Genomic DNA, 20707 nt, shown 5'->3' on the forward strand with positions numbered 1-20707 from the left:
TTAACTATTTTTCTATACTGTGCTTGTGTCCCTGTCCCAAACCTTAGTCACTAGACCTTGTTCCAGGACATCATAATTTACAAATGAAGCCCTTTTTGTTCTGATGAAGATGATAAACTTGAGTGAATCTTATAAATATCTTTATTAAATAAAGTAAATTATTAATTGTTTTTATTTTTTTATATTTACTTTTTAAATAAATAAACACTTTCTTTTTTCTTTTCTTATTTTATTTATTTATTTATTTTGATTTTTTTATCATTTGTATTTCTTTTTATTTCTACTGCTCAAAAGCATCAACATTCATGTACACACTTCGGTAGCCTCTCAAGATGGCTGACATTACAGTACCTCTCCTAGTCCAGTGTGAGCCCAATTACAACACTGAACAGAGGGACATTTGCTGGCAGCCCACTGTTTTTTGTGTGTTGTGGCTTGGAATGACTCCATCGCTGCCAGCGCAGTTAGTCCAACAAATCAGCAGTGCTGCTGCACAAATCGTAGCTTCATATTTTTTCCCTCATGAATTATGAGTTCCTCCTATTGCGCAGGACAAGGCCTCACAGTCTGACATTAGGATGATCTGGGCTTGGATGTTCTGTGTGTGTGTAGGAAGCAGGTTAATATACAGTCATCAGACATCTGCTGCAATGTTGCCTTCCAATAATCTTCGTCTGCGATCTGTTGCCAGCAATTGATGACCAGATTTTTTTCCCTCCCTTCCTCTTCCCTCACTTCGTTCCTCACCCTCCTCCTCCGTCACCCCCTACTCCCCGCTAGTCATGGCAGAGTTTTTCAATTTGGTTTGTCATTCGTGCTGGACTTTGGAGACAGATTTCACTGGCGCAGTGGAGGCTCAGTGAGGCTGGTGTAATGAGAAGTGGGCCCTGTTGAACAAGTGGACGCTGTTATCCCCGTTAAGGACATGGAATAGAACCTGGCGCTCCTGTTATTCTTCATGCCAGGGCTGACGAAAGTGTGAGACCCCGTGACTGTCTCTATCTGTCCTTCTTACATTGGCTTTTGCTCTAATCTTGACCAATCACTGCCCCATCACCTTACATTTATACCCTTATCTGCCAGAGGTGCTTTCAACTTCAGCTCTCTCTCTCTGCTTTAAGGCTGGTGTTGCATTTTGTGTCAGGAGGACTGTCGTGTCAGACTCAGTAGACAGTGCCTTTTAGTTGTGTGTGTGTATATAGTTGTTTATATTTATTTAATTTATATGTTATGCCTTTGCGGCATGGCAACTACTACAGTGGGCAGACCTTTAAATAGCCAGTTTTAATGAGGGAAGAGTTCAAATCATTTAATGTGGAAGTCAGCATTGTCATAAATGCTTTTGATTGAGCTTAATTTGTATTGAACCTTGAATATTCTTAAGTATAAATCCTTGCAACTTTTTAGTTATAGTGTAAATGTATTAAATCACTGAAAGATTGGATCAGTCCTGCCTCTGCAGTTCATAACCTCCTCAGAACACCCAGCAACACCATCAGCATTCACTGTGAGGCTGTCCACACACAACTGACCCAATGAGGTAGTCATTTTCAGTTCTCACACTCAAACTAAAAATGAGGTGCAATCGTTTCCACGTTTCTTAAGATAACATTATGAAAGGGCGAGAGCATAGCAATCAGAAAGGTTTTATTTGGGGCAGTCGATGGGGATTGAAGTAATGGGGTCAGAGGAGAAGGAGAATGATGTTTTAGTGCAAAGTTTGGGTTCACATGTGGGACAGTGGCACTGCTGTGTGACTGCACAGGTCTGGAACATTACGAGTTGTCAACGGCAGTGCTTGAAGGGGTAATAGACAGAGTAGATTTTTCTTCTGGCCAATTCCTTAAAGACCCTAATTGAGGTGGAAATTACAAGAAAAACACTTCAAACATAACAAGACGCCTCAAAGTGCAAGGAAATGTAACATGTAGAGCATTTTAAAAATTTTAATCAAAATTAGACTTTTGAAACTTTGTCTATTAGCTTTCAGACCTGCTAGTGTACTTATAGCAAAAATGCAGAGTTTTGCTTTATTTTATTTTGTTTTATTTTTATTTTATTATATTATATTATATTTTGTTTTCATTTTATTATTGCATTTAATTAGATTGCTCTAGAATAAGAACGTCTCCCTCTAAAACCACTGAATACCAATTGGAAATTTTAAGTAGCAGGTCATGGGTCATGGTTGTGGTTTAAAGTCAATGTTATTTATGAATTTATTTCAAAATGTTCACATTAGGTTTTCACAATTCAGAATTCAGAAACTGAAACCACGCAGGTTTTCTTCTTTCTTTTTTTTGCAAAACACTCATAAGCGCCTGACACAGCAACACCTGTCAGACATGTGAAATTGTCTTCTGCTGTCTCCTGGCCGTGCTCTCCATGTGAAAGATATGTTCTGTCAGGAGATAAGTGGGAGGATGAGAGAGTCTGGTGACCCATGTCAGTGGTTCTTTCTCTACCATCTCGGTATATGTGTGTGCAGAGGGGCGCGTTGACTTCAGGGTGTCCCACCCCAGGACTGACAGAATGGACAAGGGCAGTGTTGCATTCACACTTGAGCTCAGCTCATTCAAGCTGAACGTCGCCTCTCATCTCCACACATGCCTGTACTGTACATCCACAGTTTAATGGAGAAGGGATCATCAGGGTCAGGGCTCTAATAAGTGGATAATGGCTCTGTGGTAGGCCTAAGCCTCATGTCTGCTCATTAACATGTAAGATGTTAAAGTGACATTAAGAAACGAGGAGGCTGGATCCCTCAGACACTCAAATTGAATTGAAAATGGACCTCTCATTCTCTGTGTGATTGAATTACTCATTTAGGTCATTTCTATTCCAGCGTGTTTCACAGATGTGGCCATCTGTATGATAAATGCATTGACTTTTGTAGTGCGGAGTTGAACTTTTTAGTACAAGGTTATACAAGACTTATGGAAAAAGCATAAAAAGTCACCATCATAAAAATCACCATAATCAGATCAAAATTTAGCTTCAAGAGAAAGTTGTATAACTAACTTTCTTCTGTGGAACACAACAGAGGATATTTTAATGAATGTTGGTTACCAAACAGGTTTGGTTACCATATGATTTTCATTTTATGGACAAACAAACACTGACACAAAGTATCTTTTTAGGTTCCACAGAAGAAATGGTCATACAAGTTTGGAGCAACATGAGGGTGAGTAAATGATGACAATTTTCTTTCTTTTTTTGTTTTTTTTTGTTTTCAATGATTGATCCCTTTAAGTGTCACTACTAAGCAAAATACCTTCATAAATACATACTACTACAAAGAATTTATAGGGATAGTTTAACTATCCTAATGTTGTTTCAAGCCTGTATGACTTTCTTAATTTAATTATCTACTGGTTGCTTTTTACCATGCAATTACAATTAACAAGGACTGCAGCTTTAAAGCAAAAACTATGCAAAAACACCATTAAAGTATTACAGAAGTAGCCCATAAGACTTGGGCTGCTGTGATCGGATCATTGAGTCAGTAAGTTGAACTCAAGCACTAATGTAGTGAACCAATTGCTGCACTAATCATTTAGAGCAGTTTTGTGAACCAGATCAAATGATTCCTTGAAAAGACCCAACTCAATGGATCGCTCATGAATCACATGACTACTTCTCTCATTCATGAACGCACCAAGGAGATTTAGGGTGGATGTTTCAGTGAATAGTGACTTAAATTTAGTCTGTTCCTTCAGAAGACTTGGAATATAGCACACAAGTTTTGTCAACCACTTTTACGATGTTTTTATTCTGCTTTTATATCCTTTTTGAAGCTTGAAATTCCCATTACCTGTTCATTGAAGTTGCAGGGAAAGTAGCTTTTTTTTTGGACCAATATTAACGTGATGGGGAAAATGTCTTCTCTCACATCCTGTCCTCTCTCTAATATCCATTAAATGAGGCATAAAAGGCCCCCCAAAAAAACAATCTGCAGTTAGCTCCTGTTGTTTTTAACCTTTTATAATGTCCAAATACATAACACTGAACGTTTTGAGCTGCTCTCTGCACTCTTGTGTACTCTCTGTGTTTGAGCATTGTGTGAACGTGTGAAGTGTGCATCAACAGCTCCTCCTCAGCACTTTCACTCTGTGTTACTCCATACTGAGCTGTGTCAGCTGAGCGGGTCTTGCAGTCAGAGCCTTTCGGTCAGCACCGAAGAGCCCAGCTCTGGTGGGGATCAGCTGGGGGAAAAAGACTCTCAGACCTTGGGGCTCAGCGCATTGGCTCGTACCCCATCACAATTCTTCCCAAACCTTCTCAAGCCTCGTCTCACTCATTTGATGTTGGCCATTTAGTTCCATTCACTTCTCCTGGAACAGATCCCGCACACTCACGGGGATTGCATGCACGCCTCCACCCTCTGCAACTCTTCACGATCTGGCTTATTTCGGACGCTGATCCAGGCACACGGATCGGATGCTTCCAGTTGGAAAGAACCGAATAGGTGTTTTTTTCCCCCCCTTTTCTTCTCTCATCATCTTCTCTTGAATAGAAGCTTTCTTTCAAAGCAGTCTTTTTTACAGTAATTCCCTTTAACAGAACCTCAGAGGGGGAATCAGGAATCTGTCTCGTAATTCCAAATATATCCCTGGCCAGTGAAATGGTAAGACCCACAGAGCTTGTCAAATGAGGAATTCAGGTTTCATTTACACTACCTGAAACCATTTTCAAGAGTTTCAAAATGCTGTTTCAGATTTTAGGACTGAGCTGCAAGACAAAAAACATTTTAAATGGATTAGAAGACTGGGTATGTCCATCCACATTGTTTATTATAATGCCTTAAGCATATTTGTGGACTTTTGCACCAGACTTCAAGGGATAGTTCAAGCAAAGATGAAAATTGTCATCACTAACTCACCTTCATGTCGTTCCAAACTCATAAGCCTACCATTCATCTTTGAAACACAAATTATTATATTTTTAATGAAACTTGAGAGATTCCATCCATTCATTGTTCATGCAACCAAAACTTTGACACTGTTCATAAAGACATAGTAAAAGTAATATGAATCAAGCAGTTTAAATCGAAAGAGACATGATTGTTTTATATTAACATTTTATTTAGGCTTTTATTCACATATAACTATTGATCAACAGACATACACAGAGTGCATCAACTATGTTAAACTGAAGCTCAGATGTGCTTGCTGTGCTCAAATGTGATGAGCTCTATGTATGTGTGCTGATGAATGTTTAACAAAAGGTTGGTTGCGTGGCCTTTCAGTGGACAAAAATGATGAGAGAATTTTAAAAATATCTTCATTTGTGTTTCAAAGATGGGAGAAAAAAAAACAGTCAGACTGGTTTGGAACAACATGTGAGTGAGTAAATGACAATTTTTATTTTAGGGTGAACTATCCCTTTCAGATATTTTTGTATAATTGTAAGATTGAATTTACTAATGCAATTCTGTAATTCAGCTTTATGTGGAGTTTAGCTCACAAGCAAGTTGCAGTCGTTCTCATTCCATAGTTGGCTGGCAGAAGGCCACCTCTCCCACTGCTATAAGTACTATTCAGGTCATTAGCCCAGACAGACAGAAACATTACCAGACACGACACACAGCTTACACTGTGATGTATTGATCCACCTTGAGGATTCTGGGCAGGAAGAAGGACTATTTGCTTTAAAGTTCAATGGCTCTCCACTACTGTTAGTGTTGTAACCGCAGGAGCAATCGATATCTGGAGAAGCCCAGTGTCACCAGATATATTCACCCACTCACAGACATCATAATGCTATCTGGACTCAGACGCTCATGTCCATTGCTATTTCATACTCTTCTTCATCCCCTAAAGCATTTTAACTTATTTTTCTTAGCTTTGTCACTTAAGGCACGGTTTGGCACTTTAGTTGCTGTGAATTGCAATTACACCCAATATCCATTTCTTGCAGGCTGTGATGGAGAGAAACATAGAAGGGTGAGGTGTCACAATACAACTGATTAGGATGGCAAAGGGAAAGAACATGTGTTTATCAGGCAGATATGAAGATTCTGCAAATTGTTACATTTATATTATATAAAAAAAATATATAATCAGGTTCAAGATTCATACAGTTCTCTTGCGGTCAGTGTCCATACATAATGGGCTATTGTTGGGGGTTGTGTGAAGATATTAATGCCATGATTGTGAGGATGGGGTGTGTGGGTGGGGTGTCTATCGCCTTAGGGGACAGCAAGGACAGCCCGTCCTTCCTTTCGTTCTGACGAAGAGGTCACCTGGAATTTATCACTCGACACCAAGTCCTGTCTTGATGTGACATAGCACAATTATCGAGTCGCATATTTGTTCCGGCTCTCCTTCTTCTGCAAGTTGTCGGTTGCTGTGGCAAATACAATACAGGTATAGTGTTCGCACCTTATCCAAATGCCTCTTTATTTCAAAGCCTCATGCAGTATGTAAATCGGGATGTTTCCTGGAAACGAGCACTGTTTAGTTATACGGGTTCACGTTTGCACCAGACTCTCGGTAAACATTTATGATGCATAACCCCGCAATGTTTCCCTTGCAAAAAATATATAATCAGGTATATAATCAAGATTCATACAGTTCTCTTGCGGTCAGTGTCCATACATAATGGGCTATTGTTGGGGGTTGTGTGAAGATATTAATGCCATGATTGTGAGGATGGGGTGTGTGGGTGGGGTGTCTATCGCCTTAGGGGACAGCAAGGACAGCCCGTCCTTCCTTTCGTTCTGACGAAGAGGTCACCTGGAATTTATCACTCGACACCAAGTCCTGTCTTGATGTGACATAGCACAATTATCGAGTCGCATATTTGTTCCGGCTCTCCTTCTTCTGCAAGTTGTCGGTTGCTGTGGCAAATACAATACAGGTATAGTGTTCGCACCTTATCCAAATGCCTCTTTATTTCAAAGCCTCATGCAGTATGTAAATCGGGATGTTTCCTGGAAACGAGCACTGTTTAGTTATACGGGTTCACGTTTGCACCAGACTCTCGGTAAACATTTATGATGCATAACCCCGCAATGTTTCCCTTGCATTGCCAGAACGTTGTCCAAACGCTTGACCTGCTTTGCAACCCCTCTCACTAGCTGAAGTCAGCCTAGGGTATAACCCCTCCCTTTTTTTGTGCATATGCATACTTTATGGCTGTGCATACATTTACATCCCATTCTTTCCGTTCTGCAGCACGCAGGCTTGAGGATCCCTCCCTGTAGCCTCTGAATGAACCTGTTTACGTTCGTACATTTCCAATGGCGTTTGAACTTGGCCCATCGATTTGTTTACGGTCAGGGTTACGGCACAGTTCCTTAAAGGGGCTCGCAATCGAACGTCTAAATATTTGAGTAAGAGGTCAGCGGTGAGAGCTGGAGAAACAGCCTGTAAATGCAGATGAGGCAGAGGGAAGAGGAGAGGGACTAACTTCCTCCGTGCTTCTGACAGGAATAGGGTAATGGAGGGGGAAAAAAATGAAAGCCGAGTCAGAAGGCTGCCGCATAGTGCGAGAGAGCACAGTACCTACTAAACTCACAAGAGGGAGCTGCTAGCCAATCCATTCACATGTGTGTGCTTGATGAAAATCCCTTAATGCACTGCAATCTGCTCGATTTATAGAGACACATGTATGTGGAATTCAGACTTAAAAATTGACAAATGCTAACCATTATCATGATTGCAGGGGTTAAAATATGACATCTGACATCATGTCCCACAAACTTTCATGAAATCACTGATATTTCATATAATACATTAAGTATAATAATAGTCATTAGACAGTTCTGTACTTTTCTCTTCCTACTTTTTAAATAAATCAGTTATACGTGTGTGTATCTTGATGATATTATTATTATTAGGGTTTGCACTTATTTTGTTAAAATAAATTAAATTATAATAACATTATAGTTTTATGTCAGCAAAATGTACATCATTCAGTTGAAATTGTATTATTAATGTACTGTTGTGACATTTCAGTCTTAAAAGAAATCACTCAATCATTCGCCTGTTGACATTAAAATAATTGAAATAAATATTTTAAATATGAGTGGCTTATGTGGCTAAAATGTCATTTTGGATTTTATGTTTATTAAAAAAAAATTAAATAAATAGAAATAAGGAAAAAAAAATCTACTTCAGTCTACTTCACATAGAAATGCTCATCTGCTAATATTGTCACCTTCCTTGTGCATTATGAATTTGAAGTGTGAAACATTCTGCTACATCAGTGACATTTAAGAAACGCTTTTGCTTCACAATAGTCTGGCGGGGAATAATCCACTTGTTATTTGATGCTGGTTAAATAACTGTAATTACTGAACCTTTTACATTTTGTCCTTCCAGTGAAAATGATGTTGTCTCTGTTTCTCTCTCTCGGTCTGTATCACTTTCTCCCGCTTTACTTTCTCCATTTAACATGATACACATTTGAGCTGCAGGAGTGTGTGTGTCTTATGCCAGATGTCATAGTTAAGTTTGTAAAGGGGGAGAGAAAGCATTCTTGAGGCAATTTTGTTGTCACTGATTTTAGATAAATTACAAAGATGTAAAAAAAAAAAAAAAACACTTCTCAAGTTTATTTTACTGTATTTCTACTATATTTTTTAACAACATGCAACCTTTTGCAATATTTATAAAAAATAATTTAGATTTGTTGTTCTTGAATGGACAATATGTCTGTAGTACCTAACTAAAAAATTATTATACCTATAGACATAATAGCATAAATGTTATTATTGCAAATTTCTAGTCTTAATAAACAGTGTTATACTGTAGTGCTTCTGCTGGCAGGAATTTTCATCTCTGAGGAATAATATATTTTATCATGTGGTTTGATATAGAGGCTTCTGAAATAATAAATTGCCAGTACCGTGTGAAATACTAGATATATCCATGCAGGAGCAACATACAGCTATTCGGCCGTACTGCTCAGCTCAAATCTTCTAGCCGTGTGCAGTTAAGCAGCAGTTACAGAGCAGAGTTTATATAGCATATATTTAAATGTATAAGTCTATCTATAGCAAATATATGTTTTCCCCACCACTTTAACTCAAATAAAAGATGTACTTAGCCTGTTGGATGAATCACAGAGCACAAAAGCACCTCAGCGAATGCAGCGGACTCATTCACTGTGTGTTATGGAAACCTGGAGGAGAAAATCAGCTGTTTTATTAAACCTTCCATCATACCTAGAATGTTCCTCACAGTAGATGTTCGTCTCTTCTTTCAAGCATATAAACTGAACACTTCAGTGGTAGAAACTTCAGTGCTGGAACAGTTAAGCAGTAATATAATACGAGGGAGCATACTATTTGTACAACATTTGGTGAATGTGTTTTATGGTTTACAGTGTTCTTTCAGTCCCAAAAAAAATTAATAAAAATAAATAAAAAATAAAAAGTATATAGTAGCTTTATTTTAACCAATCCTTTAGGATTTGCTGATGGCAATGCTTTCTTTCTTTTTTTTTATTCAATTAACAAAACAAAAGCATAACACTTTAATTACATTCATCATTTATATATGATGAAATAAAGCTTAATTGAAACTAAGCAAATCATAGTGAAACACATACAGTCAGAATAATGTTTTGTATAAAAGAGTATGTGTCTTTTACATATACTATATACTATACTATATACATATACATACATACATACATACTTTCTCTTATTCTTGGATAATATCATAATCATATTTATGATTTTCTGAGGAGAGGTATTGTCCAAAATAAATCAGACTGTGGTACTTAACATTTAGGTGATATTTCATCAAGATACTTTTATTAGTTTAATTTATGGATAAGCAATTTACATGACTGAAGCTGCACCATAAACATCGTTTATCAAAATACATTATAATAATGAAGCTGTTTTAAAATGCATATTAAAGGGACTAAAAACATGTTAATCTGGCTAGCTGTGATGGTTCCATCATTGACATAACTAATGGCTAAATGGGAGCTTTCTTGGCAAACAGTGGAAGAATGAGGGCTGGCCCTGTAAAAGTGTACACTATAAATACAACAGTAGGTAAGATTAACCTCCAGCGATGAACAAGTGCACTCCATCGCCTGGCACAATAATAACCCAGTATAAGTCTGAGCGCAGCAAATGACGCAAGTGGTACTGTATTTCTTTATTTGACACTTTGTATTAGTGAGGAAAAGAGTGAGAGTTGGACTGTTAACAACAGAAGTCCAAATCAGGAAATGCATTTTGACATTTAAAAAAGTTATTGCAATTACTGTTTCCATTTTATCATTGCAATTAGTTTACAAACTAATTATCCACTACTGCTGTAATTAGTTTGTTACAGGGTGTTTTGGATTATTCTAATCAGCCAAACAATTGAACACAAATCTTGTGTCCCCTGTAATACACTTAACACACGTTCGTAGACATCTCCCTCCATGATTTGAGAACATCTCTCTCCATCTGCTCGGCCCTCATCAGCCATGAGGAATCATGCCTGGGTGTCTTGAGTGCCATTGGTTAATCAAGGCCAAAGTGGCAGATTATAAATATAACAGAAGAAAAATGACACATGTAAGTGATCTTATTTAAGAGCATTACATTTGAATTTATTGGGGTACTTAGAGGGGATGGAAAGGGTCGTGACTCTAGGGTGGCGGTTTAGAGTCATGCAAATGAGAGAGAGACTGAGAGCGAGCGAGAGTTATTGCGGCGGTTGGCGTCTTAGCCTTCACTTCATTATCATAGAGAAATGCTCCATAACCATCTGCTGTTGGGTCCCCAGGAGGCCGTACCCCAGTGCCAGCCCCCCTCTCGCTGCCAGTGTACACTTGTCCTCGCATGTGCACTTCAAGTACACCTCAGCATGTATGACTCCTCAGACTGGCAGGGCATACGATGATGTCATCATTATGATGTCAAAGTAGTGGTTTGACTGTGTTTGTGTGTACTTAAAGGGATAGTTCACCCAAAAATTATCATTCTGTCATCATTTACTCACCCTGTGATTTATCACAACACACACACACACACACACACACAATAAATAAATGCATACATACATAAATAACAACACACAAACAAACAATGAAAAAGGTTTAGAATTTTTTTTTTGTCAATACAATGAAAGTTAATGGAATTCAAACTTTTATTATGTGGATAAAAACAGGTCAACACATTTCTTCAAAATATCTTATTTCGGGTATTTACACCACAAAAAAATTCTCAGATCAATTAATCAACCTCATGTTGTTCCAAACCTGTATGGCTTTTCACAGCATAAATACATAAAAAAAAAAAAAAGCTCAGTGTTAAAATAAATAAATAAATAAATAAATAATTTTTTGTGTGTGTGTGTGCGTGCCACTGAAAGTTGACATTATTGATGATTTCAGTTTTTGGGTGAACTCTTTCTTTAATTATGGCTATAATTTTAATTAGACTTCTTTTGAAAAAGGATCATAACTGCTTCATAAATTAAACATTCACACAGATTTTGACGTATATAATGTAAAATGTAATCTTTAAAAAGTCTTGGCATGCTGTATATTAAAAATTGTTTCACAGAATCTTCTTTAAATGAAGCATGCAGAAGAAGTGATAATTACATTCAATATATAATAGACATCTTTTCACTCAGAGGGATCAAATTAGAATGGACCGTGAACATACTGTAAGACATTACATAAAACCTGTAAAATCTTATTCATCATAAAACATGCTGCTAAATTGGAAAAAAAAAAACGTCCCTTTTGTGTGTTTTCACTGGTTTCAAATTCCTCACAATTAATGATGGATGTCTTTAGATCCTGCTTTAAAGATTGTGACTGGAAGGGCTTGTCTGTTTATAAGTAAGCTTTATAATGCAACAGCATCTAAACCTCTTTGTCACCCCCAACTGCATCTGCGCTGTACATTTTTTCCTCGATCTTCACTACTTAAAGCAAGACACTTTAGAAATGTGTAAAATAACGGCGCGGGACGCTTCAAACCATCGGATACACTTTAAATGCCGCGAGACAGAGTGATAGCTTCAATCCATTTGTTGGCCCCGCTTTGTGTGTTGTCAACAGATCGCATTGGGTTTTTGTCAGTGGATGTTGACAGAAAATCAAAAGCGCCACAGTGGCGGCAGCCCGTAATGGTGACTTAGCTCTGATTTACACATCTCTTATAAAGATCGACGATTTGCTAAACAATCAATCCACTCACAAGAGCTTATTTTGCTTCATAACAACTGTTAGCGCTTTTCAACATCCCTTCGCGGACAGGATCGCGTTTGCACAGGAGAAGCACCTCTTATCTTTAGTGGAATGAATGCAAGTTGAAAGGATAATGTGCCAGTGATTATATTTTGGAACGTCCCAATGCTTTTCCCCCCAAATTTTTTCCCTTCTTCTGAGTTTGTGCTGTTGTCAGTTGTTATTGAGAACAGGAAATATCTTCACGATGCATCTCCGCTAAAAAATCAAGGTGGCACAGCGTGTAGTCTTCGAAAGCTGTGCTGCAGATTTCCACCCGCTCTATATAATTTGATCAAAAGGAGATTTACTAAAGAGTATTTGTGCGAGTACGCATCCATGAAAGATTCTCACTTAAACTCAACAAATCAGGGTCTGCCCGAGAGCGTTGTTTGCGTTGGAGGGTCTTTCATTTTATAATATAGGCCTCGATATGTCAGGCTCCCTGTGTTTGCTAGACTTGTCAATGCTCCAAAGAAGTTTCTCAAAGTTAAAATGGTCCAACCAAACAAGGAGGTAGAATCTCTCATCCTGCATGGAGAGCCGGTCTGTGGAGGGAAAACTCCACCAATAGTGTCTAACAGTTTTAGAGGTGGGCAGGCCTTTCGTTTCATTGTGCAGGCCTCTAGCTCCAGGCTTTGCCTCTGACAGTCCTGTTATGCATTTTTGCCAGACAATTGACCGTTTAACCATCGTTTACTGTCTTTTTAGCTCCTTGACGCCTCGGCTGTTATTACCGCATTGTTCCTCTTCCCACCATGGTGATGTGTGAGCTCCTCTTGCACATGTGCGGCACTTTTTCCGTGGGCTTTTCTTCTGTGAGGGCGATTACATTTTCTCTCTCTCTCTCTCTCTCTCTCTCTCTCTTCATCTGCAGAATACCAGCTTTGCTTTTACTGGAAAGTCAGATGCATACGCATGTTGCCATGGCAAAGCTTAGAATATATATTTATATATTATATGTGATTTTTTTTTCTGCTTTTGGCCTCGATTGCTTTATCTCGGTGGTGTAGAGCCTGTTGCCCTCAGGGCCAGATTTAGATGTGTGTGGGTCTTCAAGGGTTTTACTGCAGAAAAGCTGTTTGGATTGGGGCTGCTACGCTATACAAGTGCGACCGAATTGTGTCATTTCTGGTTTTCTACTTCGTGCCGGAACCAAAGGAAAGTCCAAAAGAAGAGCAAAAAATACAAGACAAAAGCTGATGAATACAGGCCCGATTGGATTATGTCAGACCTGGCATATTCCTAGTTTTGAAGAAAGTCTTGGTTTGCCGTCTTATCAGCCCTTGCCTCCCAGCTAAATGAATTAAACAGGCACAGCCAAATGATTGTCCCTGCTTTGAGTGTGTATGTGTAAGTCTCACATTGCAATATTAACAAGTGTAAAAAGGAATGGGAAAAAAAATGCATATATTAGATCTTCTATTGATAATGCTGAGGTTTGATGACAATGCTTGAGTGATATAAACATATTTACAGATACTACAGAACAGTCAAATTGTTCCATTCACACGAAACACCTGTAAACATGACAGAAGGAATTGCGCTACATTGCATCAGAATTGCATAATTATCAGGTATAATCAGCTCAATTTTTCTATCCTATCTTTCTCTAAAAGCATGAGAGTTTCTCTCCATTGCCAACAGGTAATCATGTCTGATTAGCAGTTCAACACACTAATTACATTCGGTTAGGAAGTATAATTTATCCACCATGACTTCAAATATAGAAGAGCTTTAACTAGTATTAATGTTGTTATTGTTACAGCTTAACAGATTGCAGCTGACCTTGCTAGCTAGCTAAACTATTGTAATAATGTCATTCCACTATTGCACAGTGTTGCCACTTGGCAACACATACATTTGAATGATTTACCAAAAACGAATTTTATAAAAACTTTTTTGAGAGGTGAATATGTCATCATAACATCATAACAGTGACACGGACTGGTCCTTGTTTGTTACTGACGTTTTAGTTTGCTTTCAGCAACTACGGACAAGAGACAGCAGTCTGTCAGAAATCTCGCCACAGAAAAAAAACTGCATGTCATGTGACTTAATCAAAGCACATCATTGGCTAAACTAAGGTCTTCTCTTTCCAACAAAAAAATCGAGAATGTTCTCTTAAAGAGACAGTGGCAAGGAAATGAACACAAAGAGGATGTTGCCATATGGCTACACCATGCGGTAGAGGGTTAAGGGAAAACACTGTATCCCTCCAAAGATTAAAGGGGTTAGAAATAGATGCTAATGCCAAAAACAAAGACACAAATCTCTTAAATTCATAAATCAGAAACAAATCAAACAGGATTTTTTTTTTTTGTAAATTATTTTGCTTGATTTAATTTTCCTTTCATTATGATAACATTGCACTTTGTGAGTAATAACATGCACAAACGTTGTACTTATACATTATTCCAATGCAGAATTGTTTAAAATAGAACATATACACATATTTGTGTGTGTGTTTTTTTCCGTGCTGTGGTGTGGTCATCTGTGTTCCAGTAAACCCTTGTGGATTACGTTGTGACACATGTTGAGATCATGCTTTAGCACCTCTCTCAAGGCTGCAGGTGTGAACAGATCCTTTCTGTCGTATGTTTAAACTCCACAGACAGAGGCACAGGTACTTTGGCGTTGTACTGTTTCCATGCCTCAGTAGCCTTTCCATGCCTTCATTTGCTTATGGAAAATGTTACGTATTGCTTTACTAAAGAGAAAAACGGTGCTTTTGTGATGTCGTATGGATATAGCATAGGCTTGTTTTATTTATAAATATGGACTGAGCGTCTACCATTCAACCATTTAGGGGAATTTACAAAAAAAAAAAAAGTTCTTATACTGATGCGTGATTTGTTCTTGATTAAATCGGATCATTTTTATTTGGATTGAATCTGGTATTAAAGGGATAGTCACCTAAAAATTTAAATTCAGTCACTCATCTTAAAAACAAGTATGACATAGTTTCTTCTGTGGAACATAAAATAAGATATTTTGAGAAACAAAACATTATTCAAAATATTTTCTTTTGTGTTCCACAGAAGAATAAAGTCATACTGGTTTGGAAAGATGTGAGGGTGTCAGAATTTTCATTTTTAGGTGGAGTGGAAAAAAAATTTCATTTGGGGTGGGTGTGATTACAAGTGGACAGCACTAAATACAGGCAATACATACAGGCATCCGTCCTAATGCATCCCAGACAACATCAAAGGACCGCCTACTCACCTGTCAATCATCTGTTGCACTGAAAGAAGTGCTCTAGATTTTGCGTTACATATGGCTAATAAAAAATAAATAAAATAAAAGTGGAAAACAACCACCCGAAGGAACAAAAAGAGAGAAACCAATACATATACTGTGCAGACTTACTGCACAGGACATCCTCATAATGGTGTATGCAGTGACACAGATAATTCACTTTGAATAAAAATGTCTGCTAATTGAAATTAAAAATATAGATCATGTGAAGAATGTTCAATATGTAAACAACTATTAATAACTCAGATCGGTGTTTGTGATGAAATAAAAAATTACATATATGAGATAGGGCTGTGTATCGGCAACGATACGTATCAAGATACAGGGGTTGCGATACTGTAAGCAAGGCGATATATTGGGATATTTCTTATATTAGGAATAGGATATACATTTTAGAAAAGCTGTCATTATGAAAACTTCACCACATGCAAACCTTTTTAAAAAAAAAAAGTTATTTAACCAGAACACAGTGGGATCTGCCTTTGCATTAATTAGTCCCTGTAACATTCAACGTCACTGAATCACTTTTTGTGCAATACGAGTAAAGGGTAAAAAATAAAGTGCTTGCAGGATTCTTTAGTTAAATTAAATGTATAAAATGCAAGCTGTTATAAACAGACCATATATATTTTTAGACCCTGCTTTAAAGGTTCACAGTTTAAAATTGTAACATACCATGTCATAACATTTTGATCTGAACAAAATAATTACATCTGCTTTATATCAATGAATAATAAAGTGCTTGCAGTAAGCTTGCACTCCAAAAGTAAAAGTGTGCTTCATGACTTACGTCATATCAAAGTCTAGTTATGAACGTCAAGGATAAAAGATTTGTAGCCATTTTTAGTCATTTAAAACACATCCTCAATTATCTAATTATGTGCGGCTTGGATGCGGCGTCCATCAAAAATAGACTAGGCGCCTATCTTTAGCGAAGCAGCGTGGAGAGCCGCTTCTGGAGCGTACCCCGGCGCGGCTGCTATAAACACAAGCATTGACTAGAGTGACCGCGATCAGCTCCGGTTGTCGTGGAGCTGTAATGCGCCGCAGACGTGCGTGTTCTTCGAACATTTGACGCTGGAATTGCACATTTTACACACAGCATGACTTTTGTCAATCTCTTTTTTGCCATGTCTGTAACGAAAGCCGAAATGACGCCACACTTCAGCTTTGTACAACACCCCTAATATGAGAGCAATTCTCTGTCGTCCTTTCTGCCTTTTTCTTTAAATGCTTTAACTTTTTTTTTTTTTATTCTAAAGAAGGAAACTTATAGGTTGTACTTCAACTAGACCTGTGTAACTTGCTTTCAAACAAATCACACGTCATCTGAAGATAAACCTCAGTAAAAGTCAGTAAAAATCTCCTTTGCTAACCTGTCTTGCCTTAACAATGAAAACTCTGAGAACAACAGAAGGCCGTTAGACTTTATGATCTATAAGAGAACTGCTGTGCTCCTGCTCAAATTTATAGGCACTTATGAAGGTGCCTGACTCGATATTTATAAACCCAACTTCAAAAGAAATCAGCACCTGCTATCAGGTTTGAAAGCTTCTCTGCTTGTAAATAAATATCCATATGGCAAGTTTATAGACACTAGCAATTTAATATATTGGAACAAACATAATTTTACCACACATTAATATTTTATGGGGCATTGAATATTACTGCATTGAAGCTGAAGCTTTTATTGCGTATTGTATTTTTTATACCTTTAAGTGGACAAAGCACTTTAACTGCTATTATCATTATGACTTAAGCCTTATTGTGGTAACTCACTTAAAGCATGTTGTTGTGAACATTTGGTGCTAGTGTGCTTGTTTATGGATATTAAGGGTGTTTCTAAATCTTAAAAAAGTTTACTTAATCCAATTTGTTAAAGGTGTTAAACGGTTTTACTATTTGCAAACTTGTGTTTCCTTCACCAGCTGCTTTGGTGGTATTTTATTGCAATATTAGAGTTTTCAGTGCAAATTGTTGACATCTGAATATCAGAAACAACAAACAAATTTATGGTTTATTACTCATCCTCATAGTTTTACTTTACTAAGGAATGACCTGTTGTGTGCTGCTTTAATGCTTTAATTCTGCTCATCAACTAAGTCGATTGTGCAACAAAATCTGCCAGGCTCATTATTACTCAAACAAACTGTAACAGCTGCATGCCTGTGTGCGTATGCTTGTGTGGGTTTTCCTGTCGACATAGTCCTAATGAGCCAGTATAATAATTATCAGTCATTCTGTCTGCACTTAATTAATGAAGTATTAATAAGTTTACAACACAGTTTGTGCTGTTTTGTCAGTGTGTCTCCACAAAATGCAGGTCAGTCATTTTAAAATGATACCCTTCTTGTCAGTGTTGGAGCTTTTACATTACCTGTCAAATGGAGATTCAGTCTGTACCATTCAGTATGTCAATCCAGCGTGATCTCGTGAGAATTTGTATGTATTTTTACGTAAAGTGTGGTTGCACCACACATAAATTTACTTGCCTTTACATAGACACTGAAACGTACAATATTGACAGCATCTAAATGTACAATATTGACATATTGACATCATCTAAAACATAAATTATTAACATTCAATTTGAACAACTTTACATATATACACAATAATCCTTATGAATATTGAAATCATGACATTTAGATTTTATTGTATTCGGTCGGCATTGTGTTTTCAGTCGCATTTATTAAAGGGGCCATATGACGTTGCTAAGAAGAACATTATTTTGTGTATCTGGTGTAATGTGATGTGTTTAAGTGGTTTAAGGTACAAAAAACACATTATTTTCCACATACTGTACATTATTATTGCTCCTCTATGCTCTGCCTTTCTGAAACGTGTCGATTTTTACAAAGCTCATCGTTCTGAAAAGCGCGGTGTGCTCTGATTGGCCAGCTATCTAGTGCGTTGTGATTGGCCGAATACCTCGAGCGTGTGACTGAAATGTTACACCCCTTACCAGGTTCAGAAAACTTTCCTCCGTAAAATGCGCAATAATACTACTACAGCGAGAATAAAAGTTATGCCTTATTTCTTTGCGTATACTTTTGGGCGGTGTTATGCAAATCTTCCCACACAGTGACATAGATATGTGGGGGCGTGTTTGAACGAGGCGTTTTACGAAGGCGTGGCTGAGCGTTCACTTTTATAAAGAATATATCTTTGGGTTTGAGACTTTAGTCTTTGCGACTTTACGGATCTTCTGTATGCACGAACAGCTTTTAACACTCCAAAGACAAAGGAAAACATGAAATCGCATCATATGACCCCTTTAAACGCAGTTTACACATTTACGTAATATGAATTGGTAACATTTCGTTCTGTTCTATGTGACTTCTGTGCCTACATTTCGAAGAATTACATGTTAAACAAGACTACACTTTAAAACCTATATATATATATATATATATATATCAACAATGCAACATAAAATCACAAAAATTATCAATTGGTCTATTGCAGTGGTTTTCAATCCTGTTCCTCCGGACCCACTGCTCTGCACATTTTAATAATAATAATAATAATACATTTTTTTTAGTATAGCGCCTTTAAAAGAGTACTTTCTCAAAGTGCTTTACAACACAAGCAAACACAAAAATCCAAAGTAATACACAAGAATACAGAGTAACAATCAGTTAAAAGCAAGACGAAAATAAAAAGTTTTAAGATGAGATTTAAAAATACCTAACGAATTTGCTTCCCTGATGTCAGCCGGGAGAGAATTCCACAATTTGAGGGCATAAGATGAAAATGCCCGATCACTGCGACTAGGAATTAAAAGCTCAGCCAAGTACTGAGGAGCCAGACCATGCAGTGCCTTGTATGTTAACATTGTTAACATGAAATCAATACGAAATCTAACCGGGAGCCAATGCAACAATTCCAAAACCGGAGTTATATGATCAACAGCCCTGGCCCCTGAAAGAGTTCTGGCTGCTGAATTTTGTAAATGTTGAAGTTTGTTAATACAAGATTTTGAGACTCCAATAAGAAGGGCGTTACAATAGTCTAGACGAGAATAGACAAACAAATTAATTAACCTTTCAGCAACAGAGAAAGACAGCACTTAGCACTGTATTTGGCTTCAGTAAGCAGCAGCATCGCTCTCTTCTGTGTGTGCAGCTCTGTGGCAGAGTGTCTGGACGCGGCGCTGAACACGCTGTCCCGTGCGCTGGAGGACAACCGCGAGGACACTGAGGTGTGGTGTCACTATCTGACGCTGTTCTCGCGGCGCGGCAGCAGAGAAGAGGTTCAGGAGATGTGTGAGATGGCCGTGGAGCACGCGCCGCACTATGACGTCTGGTGGACTGTGAGTGGAAAGACAGTGGCATGTTTAAGCGCCACGCGTCTGAGCAGCTGAAGAGCTGTGGTCTGTGTCTGTCTTTCAGTACATGAGCGTTGAGAGCGGTTTCGAGGGGAAGGATTACCTGTGTGGGCGTCTGGTTTCACACCTGCTGGAGGCGTCACATGACGTCAGGTCGGATGTGCAGTCGTTCCAGCTGCTGGAGTCAGTGCTGTTCAGAGTTCAGCTCAGTGTGTTCACAGGCCGTCAGCACAGCGCTCTCAGCATACTCAAGGTACCAGTCTAATCTACATAAACATATACCACTGGCAGATGAACACCGTTTCAGTCAAAACTGGACTTTTTGTTTTGGATTGTCCACTGTTTTATAGTTTTTAGTACTTTAAAAATATGCTGTTTTCACTTTATCTTTTGTGAAATGTGATTTTTACTCATTACAAAAAATGCTCATTTACAGATGTTCTGATTTATGTCTAATCCAGTTTTCTTTATAACTACTAAAAATAAAAGGAAAAACTAAAAAAGAAAATTGAAAAATATAAAATACAAAAATTAGATTTAAAAATAAAATCTCATTTAAATCAAATTAAAGGGATAGTTCACCCACAAATGAAAATTTGCTGTTAATGTAGGTGACTTTATTTCTTCATTAGAACAGAAAAGAAGATTTTTAGCTGAAACCATGGTCACTGGTGATTCATTGAAAAAAAAGTGAAACAATCAGTCTTTGAAAGAGACTGAACATTATTTACAACGTGATTACTTGTAATCCAGAGCCTCATTCTCAACAACGGGCAGCTGCTGATTTGTATTTTATGAAAAAAAGAACCACGGTTTCATCTAAAAATATTCTTTACAGTTTTACTGAAGGAAAAAAGTCACCTACATCTTGAGCCCTATTCGCACGGGATTAGTATTACCTGGTGACCTCCAGTCATTTGT

The 20707-nt window shown here is 37.8% G+C and overlaps 1 protein-coding gene across 1 annotated transcript; it reads left to right on the forward strand.

The window, feature by feature from the left end:
- The first annotated feature begins 332 nt into the window (after nt 1-332).
- Nucleotides 333-20081, forward strand: LOC107756244 (zinc finger C3H1 domain-containing protein-like). Its single transcript, XM_016573280.1, has 3 exons — nt 333-366; nt 19551-19771; nt 19851-20081. Exons 1-3 carry the CDS (start codon nt 333-335, stop codon nt 20049-20051), a joined length of 456 nt encoding a protein of 151 aa, XP_016428766.1. The 3' UTR covers nt 20052-20081.
- Nucleotides 20082-20707: the final 626 nt, after the last annotated feature.

Source organism: Sinocyclocheilus rhinocerous, unplaced genomic scaffold, assembly GCF_001515625.1.
Source record: "Sinocyclocheilus rhinocerous isolate Xijiao unplaced genomic scaffold, SAMN03320098_v1.1 scaffold1043, whole genome shotgun sequence".
Lineage (NCBI taxonomy): Eukaryota > Metazoa > Chordata > Actinopteri > Cypriniformes > Cyprinidae > Sinocyclocheilus > Sinocyclocheilus rhinocerous.

Excerpts from the sequence above, each read along its gene's own strand:
- LOC107756244 (XM_016573280.1), top strand. The coding sequence starts at position 333 with ATGGCTGACATTACAGTACCTCTCCTAGTCCAGT. Across the intron at positions 367-19,550 it reads AGTACCTCTCCTAGTCCAGT|TAAGCAGCAGCATCGCTCTC; the intron begins GTGAGCCCAATT and ends ATTTGGCTTCAG. Across the intron at positions 19,772-19,850 it reads ACTATGACGTCTGGTGGACT|TACATGAGCGTTGAGAGCGG; the intron begins GTGAGTGGAAAG and ends TCTGTCTTTCAG.